This window comes from Benincasa hispida, chromosome 2, assembly GCF_027475165.1.
Source record: "Benincasa hispida cultivar pf3 chromosome 2, pf3_genome.v1.1, whole genome shotgun sequence".
In the NCBI taxonomy this organism is placed as follows: Eukaryota; Viridiplantae; Streptophyta; class Magnoliopsida; order Cucurbitales; family Cucurbitaceae; genus Benincasa; species Benincasa hispida.
In genome coordinates, this window is record NC_143479.1 from 26743535 (window position 1) to 26752326 (window position 8792).

The 8792-nt window shown below is 31.2% G+C and overlaps 1 protein-coding gene across 1 annotated transcript; it reads left to right on the forward strand.

Annotated features, from left to right (window-relative positions):
- The first annotated feature begins 248 nt into the window (after positions 1-248).
- Positions 249-8547, forward strand: LOC120071584 (uncharacterized). The gene is made up of 7 exons (XM_039023925.2): positions 249-694; positions 1626-1763; positions 1873-1941; positions 2036-2107; positions 5578-5666; positions 7321-7540; positions 8208-8547. The coding sequence occupies exons 1-7, from the start codon at positions 305-307 to the stop codon at positions 8247-8249; spliced, it is 1020 nt and encodes a 339-aa protein (XP_038879853.2). The 5' UTR covers positions 249-304; the 3' UTR covers positions 8250-8547.
- The last annotated feature ends 245 nt before the right edge of the window (positions 8548-8792 follow it).

The window sequence follows — 8792 nt, forward strand, 5'->3', positions numbered from 1 at the left end:
ATTAGTGAATCGAATTCCCTACCATTTTAGGGGAATTGAAACAAATAATGAAATTAAAAGAAAAAAAGAAAAAAAATGAAAAAATGAAAAATGAAGAGAATGTGATTCATGAATATTACGTGCGTCTGTCTTACTTTACCCGTAAAGCCATCTAAAATGAATGGCATATTAGAAAGAGCCTGTCCAAATTCCTTTGTCGATTTCAAATTTTGATATTAATAATCATAATATATATATTAATAGACGTTCATAATATTGCATTTAATTCCCATATTCTTAGAAATTTAGGCTTCATTCAATTCCAATGGCTCCTACCCAAGCTCTCTCAATTCCAGCCGTTGGTTTTGGTTTCCTGCCAAGGAAATCCAGCGGACCAACGGCCAGAACCATAGCCGCCGCAGCAGCAGCTAATAAGCCTCACAGTCACAACCAAAATTGGGGTGTTAGATCAAAAATGGGAGATCATCAAAGGCCACCGAAATCGACGGTGGACGTTGAGCGATTGGTGGAATTCTTATACGAAGATCTCCACCACGTGTTCGATGAACAGGGGATTGATCGGACGGCTTACGATGAAGAAATGAGATTTCGAGATCCAATTACTAAGTACGATAACATTACGGGATATTTGCTAAATATTGCCCTCTTGCAACACTTCTTCAGGCCGAAGATGATCTTGCATTGGGTCAAAAAGGTTCCATCATTTCTCTTCTTCTTTTTTGTTTAATCATAACTCCGGATTGAGGGATTAAACCTTCGACTTTTAAAAACCAAACATATCAATATCATTAAACCAAATTTAGAGTAAATTGAAGTGAATTATAGTTAATATCAAATTTAGAGTAAATAACATTTATAACAATTCAAATACCATTTTAAATCGTCAAATAGACTCAAAGACTCAAGTTTATTTATGGATGAAGTAAATATGTTATTTATACCGACACTATTATATTGTGCATCTGGGTGCATTGTACTAGTTGTTAAATTAGGAAGAAGACATGAGAAGAGAGTGTCGCTAAGAGAAGGGAGAGTTTAGAGACATGAAAGATAAAAAAATTTTAAAAAAATTTTAGAAAATGTTACAAAACTTAATAGTAATTATAATGGATAATATTTCTAAGGTTGATAATTAAGTATATAACAACCTTTTCAAAAAATTGCAAATGTAGTAAAATCTATGGGTGAATTTAAATTTGTTATATCTAAAAAATTATATTAGAGTATATTTCTTAATATTTTGAGTTTGATTAATTGTTCGAAAAGGTGTTTTGTACTCATCATTTTGTCATTCAATCCGAATATTATATATATCTATATTATTCGAGATTGAGAAGAAAAAATTTATGAGAAGCTATATTGGACAATTAGGTTGTTGACCCAACTTTATTTGTTTTGAGAAAGTAGACAAATTTCATCTTGATCCAATTTTTGTGGATAAGCATGGTCAAATAATTCTAACAACGACATTTACAAGGACGTTCAACACAACATCTTATTATGATCACTAATGAAATAATCCAAAAATTTAAGCGAAGAAATAAACATCATATTAAAATATTATATTTGAGGTAATAAAGAAGCAATAATTAGAATTTGTAATTGATTGAGAGTTAATCTTGTAGACTGGACCATATGAGATAACTACAAGATGGACTGCAGTAATGAAGTTTATGGTTCTACCATGGAAACCAGAATTTGTTGTGACAGGAACTTCCATTATGGGTATTAATCCACACACTGGCAAGTTTTGTAGTCATGTGGTAATTAACAATAATCCTCCTTAATTATTTTGATCATAATCTCTATTATTACTAATCCATCTCATCCTATTTTTTATTTATATATATATATATATATATATTTTTGTAGGATCTTTGGGATTCAGTACAAAATAATGACTACTTTTCTATAGAAGGCCTCTGGGATGTATTTAAACAGGTTATTTATATATACCTATTCTCATCAACATATATATATAGTTGGTGAAAATCATTCATAAGATAAAATTTTAATATATTGTTTCTATCTTCAGATTCGTTTTTATGAGACTCCAGAATTGGAATCGCCTAAATATCAGATATTGAAAAGGACTGCAAATTATGAGGTTCGTTTGTTCTGACTATACTGTCTACCATTTGTATATAATTTGTTTCTTCCATTCAGAGTTTGATGAGTTTAAAAATGTTAGTACATTTGATACTATATCCTCATTTATTGTTTTAGTTTTGCCTATCATTACAAGAATTTTAGATGTATCGTAATGATAGTGAGATGTTTGAAAGCAAGGAATGAAGTTATTTAGTTGTGGAGCTTGTAGTGAAAAAAATTAATAAAAATACGTGATTAAATTACAAGTTTAGCTCATGAACTTTAAGTTTGTCTCTAACAAATTACTAGACAATACGGTGTTTGAGAGTAAGAAGTGAAATTATTGTTTAGTCGTGGAGGCCACGATGTAAGGCATTTATAAGTCATAAATTGATGCTTTTATGTCACAGAATCCCAACGAGTTTAAGAGCTCCTTGAACTAAATAAAGAGTGGAGTTAACTTCACTTCTCTCAACTCTTACTCTTTTGGCAAACATGCAATAAACCATTATTAATAGATTCATTAACTATTAATTGGTCATAGATATAAAATTTTCTTACAAAAATTAATTAGCCTATTGGATATAAAAATTAAATTTTATATAAGATTTTAATTATGTGTGTTGAACAAGAAATTTTGGACCAATTACAAACTGCCACGCCATTCACTAAATTAATGACGAAATTCCAAATCATCAAATTTGGGACCAACTAGGAGGTGACATGTGTCCCAAATTGAAGTTGAAGACAAATTTCGATGACGTCACATAGTTTTATCATGACCGTTGAATAAGATAAGATTAATTTGACCCAATTTGATATTATTATTTGGGTTAAATGTCCAATTGAGCCCAAAAATAGGCTTAATTTGATCTAAATGTCAAATAAGGCCCAAATCCAATTAGTTGGGCCTAGGGCCCAAGTCCATGGACCAAACAAGCTTAAGCCCATGAAGCCCAACTTTCCTCATTTGTGGATGTCAGCAATTCTAAGAGAACTTAGAGGGAATTTTCTACAATCAGAAGACTCATTGACACCTGAAGCTGACCACGCTTGAAGACTGAAGTCTTTTGAAGATACAAGCATTCTGAGAACTGAAGTCAAGATACAAGCATTCTGAAGACTGAAGTCCTTTGTATCATTTTGACCATGCTTGAAGACTGAAGTCCTTGGAAGATACAAACATTCTGAAGACTGAAGTACTTTGAAGATATAAGCATTCTGACCACACTTGAAGACTGAAGTCCTTTGAAGATATAAGCATTCTTCCAAGACTCAAAGCTCAAGAACATCCACACGCCCCGCTTCTATACATCAAGCATACGTATTCAACCAAGAGAGAATCAGAGGATCAAGTACTAGACATCGAACCACATCACATCAAATCAATATCAACATAAACATCAACTCAAATTTAACTCCACGAAACAAATTTCTCCGAAAGCCTCGTGCGAGCACTAATCATTCAAGAAGATCAACAAGCCCAAAGGCCGATCATCCAAGAAGATCAACAAGCCCAAAGGCCGATCATTCAAGAAAATCAACTAACTTAAAGATTATAGTTTATTTTGAAAGCATCAAAATATTGTGTATTAGAGATTGTACTCACTTTCCATGAAATTAATACAAATACAAAGTTCAAGCTCCACAAAACAAATTTCTCTTGAAATCTCATGCGAACAAATTGGCATGTCCAATAGGACATCTCTACCTCTCATCTCTCTCTCAACATTCAAGTAAACTAATGGCACTAAAGAAAGTTGCATCCAAAGCAACTGTCGCAAACAACACCTACACAGGACTTGTCACCTGCAACCATTCAAAGGAGAGCATGCAGAAGCAAGAATAAGATTTTGTCTTTGCAAAGAAAATCTGGGAGTAGCTAATGGAATCTTCTAAAGGCGAGACCATCATGATAGAAAATCCCTTGTTTGACAACTCTGTCTCTGCTTCTGACCAATCAAAGGAAAAATCATAACTTGACATAGTGTCGGTCATGATGGATGATGTAACGACTAAGTCAACCATAGTAGAGATGGAAAGAAAGATAAATCTTCTAATGAGGGTTGTGGAGGATCGAGATCATGAAATCGCTGCTTTAAAAGATCAGATACAGGCTCGAGATACTGCTGAGTCGAGTCAATCTCCAGCTACAAAAGTCAATGACAAAGGAAAGTCTGTTTTACAGGAAGACCAGTCGCAACAATTTACCTCTGTCGTCGTCCTGTCAGTTCAACAGCTGCAAGATATGTTAACAAACTTCATAAGGCCTCAGTATGGAGGATCAGCGCAGTCTTCTGATAGCTTGTAAAAATACAAGCTACTGTAGCCTTTTATTTAAATTATGAAGGCTAATAAGCAGAATATGCGTTAATAATATCAAGAATTCATGTGGAAAAGTAAGCTTGTGTCGACCAGCACCAAAAAATCCTCACTAACCCTATATCATGCGTTATTCCGCATCAAAGTATCTATTTTTGCAGATATTGCAAGAATTGATCGCATGCGTCGGTCCCAAATCGCCACAAAACTGACCGCATGCATTGATCGTCATATAGACTAGCTCGTCGCATGGAATGCTGCACCCATAGAGTGATAATCGTGATAGAAGACTGATCACAAGGTAGGTGGAATGCGTTAACACTATAGGAGAAACAAGCATGAACGCATACTTTGGGAGTATCAACAAGATAAAGTGATGCTGACATTCCCCATACCGCGACAGAGGCAGCAACGAAGAATAGGGCATCAGACTTGTCAGCGTTTGAGCTCTATAAATAGAGCCTTGGATCTTCACTTCAAACCATCCGAGTTTCTACCTTAAGGTAGATTCTTGTGATCACAGATGAGAGCATGAGTAAGACACTCTTTGAGGATTCTTCACCGCCACAGCCCCTTCCGAATGACGATCGAAGTTGCGTCAGAGATAGAACTCGAAAGAGAGCTCTCCACCATCCATCCATGGCACCACCAGCAGCCTTGACACATTTTGGATGAAAAGGTCAATCGTTTAAGAAGATCACTAAGTCCAAATGCTGATTATCCAAGAAGATCAATAAATCTAAAGGTCTATCATCCAAGAAGATCATCAAGCCTAAAGGCGGATCATCCAAGAAGATCAACAAGCCCAAAGGCTGATTATTCAAGAAGATCAACAAACCTAAAGATCGATCATTCAAGAAGATCAATCAGCTTAAAGATTATAGTTTATTTTGAAAACATCAAAATATTATGTATTAGATATTGTACTCACTTTCCACAAAATTAATACAAATACAAAGTTCAAGTTCACGAAACAAATTTCTCTTGAAATCTCGTGCAAATAATGTGTTTATTAATTTTTTTAAAAAGAAAATAGTGAATAGGTCAAGAATTTATTAGATACTTTGAAAACTTAATTAAAGATAAGAATTAATTTATAATTTAACTCAAAATTATTATAAAAAGAGATTTTGATAATAACTGGGATGTAAATGTTTGAATCAGGTGAGAAAATATGAGCCATCTATAGTGGCAGAAATAAGTGGAGAGAACCTGTGTGGGTGTGCTTATGCTAGATTCGATCGCGTTGGCAGGTGAGTCCCCCATCATTCACAATAAGTTGCTAGATTCCACTTGGTTTGATAACAATTTCGTGGTAATTATCTGTTTTTTGTTTTTTATTTTTGGATATTAAATTTATTATAAACACCTTACTTCTAGATTTCTTATTTTGTTATTTAGATTGTACCAATATTTTTTAAAATTAAACCAAATTTTAAAAACAAAGAAATGTTTCGTTTAGTAACCATTTTGTTTTTGGTTTTCAGGTTTTGAAAATTAAACCTACATTCTTCTATTTTCTTATCATGGTTTGCATCCTTAAGTACACTAGTTGAATTCTTAGCCAAATATTCTAAAAACAAAAACAAATTTTTAAAGATTACATTTTTTTTATTTTTTAAATTTTGGCTTGGTTTTTAAAAACACGGATAAAAAAGTAGATAACAAAAAACAACAAAAACCAGAGGTGGAAGAGGTGTTTGTAGGTTTAATTTTCAAAAACTAAAATTCAAAAACCACATCGTTACTAAACGGGACCGTAGTTTTTAAAAATTTATTTTTGCTTTTGGAATTTGGTTTATAATTTGATTCTTGTATTAAGAAAGATACAAATCATTGTAAGAAATTGGGGATAAATATGCTTAATTTTCAAAAAAAAAAAAAAAAAAAAAATGATTATCGAAGGGGGTTGTAAGTATTTGGTTTTTATTTTTGAAAATTAAACCTATAAATGTTGTTTCTTCACCTCTAAATTCTTGATTATATTAGTTATCTACTTTTTATTAATGTTTTTAAATACCCACCCAAGTTTTGAAAATTAAAAAAAAAAAAAAAAAAAAAAAAAAAAAAGAAGGAAAAAAGTAGTTTTTAAAAATTTGGAATTTGGTTAAAAATTCAACTCTTTTGCTCAAGAAAGATACAAACAATTGTAAGAAATTGAGATGAAATTAGCTTAATTTTCAAAACAAAATATTAAGGCCCTGTTTGGTTAACTTTTCAATTTTTTGTTTTTTGTTTTAGAAAATTAAGCATGTTTTCTCCTTACTTCTATTGCATCTTTCTTAAGTAAAATGGTTAAATTCTTAGCCAAATTCCAAAAAATAAAAACAATTAACATCTACTTTTTTTTAGTTTTCAAAATTTAGCTTAGTTTTTTAAACCGTAGGTAAAAAATAAATAATAATAGTGGAATTTAGAGGTGAAAATAGTGTCATAGATTTACTTTTCAAAAAATAAAACAAAAGGTTACCAAAACGGACCTAAAAGTTACCAAACAAGACCTTAATTTGAAGTTTTTTTTTTAGGTTTGAATATCGAAATTACAAACACTACTTTTGCTATAAATTTCTTTATTTTGTTATCCGCTTTCAGTCGATGTTTTCAGAAACCAATTTAAGTTTTGAAAATAAAAAAAAAATATACCACTCATTTGATAAATATTTGATTTATGGGTTTTAGTTTTTGTCAATTAAGTTATTGTAATAAATTGAGAGAAAATATATCAAATTTTAAAAAACAAAAAACCAACAGCGTCTATTAACTTTGAGAAACTCGATTTTTATTTTTAAGAATGGATTAAGAATTCAATGATTTGTAAAAAAAATTCAAAAGCATAAATAATTTTTAAAATGAGATCATTATCAAACAACGATTCTAAATTAGCCATATTATTAACTTCTTGTTCAGTTGGGCAAATTGTAAAGAGGACACAACTAAGAACTTGAGAAAGAACGAAGGAGGCATTGCCGCAGTGTTGAAATTCAGTGGAAAATCCACGAAAGATGAAGTGCAAAACAAGGCCAAAGAATTGAGGCATAGTCTCAAAAAGGATGGTCTTAAACCCATTAACAATAGCTCTTTGCTTGCACGGTACAACAATTCCTACCCAACATGGAGCTTTGTAATGGTAAGTTTTTCTTTTAAATGATAAAAATCGAAAATATTTATAAATAATAGTAAAATATCATAGTCTAACTGTGACATACTGTGATAGACTATAATCTGTATCTATCATGATACAGATAGACATAGATAGTCTATTGCGGTCTATCTCAGTCGATAGACAGTGAAATTTTTTTATATTTATAAATATTTTTATTAATTTTTCTATATTTTAAAACAACATTTTCTTTCCCATTATATATATATATATATATTAAATGGTGAACAAAACATAAGGTAATTACAATGAGTAGCATTTTTAAGGCTAATATTTAAATCTACAACAACAAAAATAATTGTAAATATAACAAAATCTATTAGCGATAGACTCTATTATTGATAGACTCCAAAGCTAGAACTAATTTTGCTATATTTGAAAATTCTTTTGAATTGTGTTATATTTGCAATTATTTAAGTGTATAGCAACAACTTAAAACATTACAAATATAGCAAAATTTATTAGTAATAGATTCTATTCTTGATAGACTTCGAGAGTTTGAATTAAATTTTGCTATATCTACAAATTTTGTTACATTGTACTATATCTATTTATACTTTAGCTTGATTGCTATATTTGTAAAATTTTCAAAAAAAAAAAACATATTTGATTGTTTTGGTTGTTTGATTCACAGAGAAATGAGGTGCTAATATGGCTTGAAGATTTCTCAATATAGGCGTCCAAGTCCAACACGGCTTTAGGAAAATCCCAATTCCTTAGTTCATATATTGTTTTCTAAAATTAGTTGTGAATAGATGAGTTATTTGGTAAAGCCAATATGTTTGTTGCCTTATTTGTGTGTCGATTACGACCATTATTTGTCCACTTTATAGGTCGGCCATACAATTATGTCTTTGATACGGCACTTCAAAAACTGTTCAAAATTTCTTGATGTGTGAATTGGACAAAAGCTCTATAAGCTCTATGTCTTAATTGTGAATTGGACGGCACTTCAAAAGCATCCCGTATGTTTAGATTGACTTTCTAATTATTTAAATACGTATAAATATAAAAAATTGTTTATTAACAATTAGAAAATCAATCCAAATGAAATTCAATCATTCTCCTATAGGAAAAGTAAGTGAGTAGTTTCTTTAAATGCTAATTTCGCGACTTAAACAATGAGCTCCAACCTCTCACTAGGAGACATGATTTATGGTTGGATCATAAATAAATTATTCATGAGAGGATCAGTGATATTGAAGGAAAAATAGGTAAT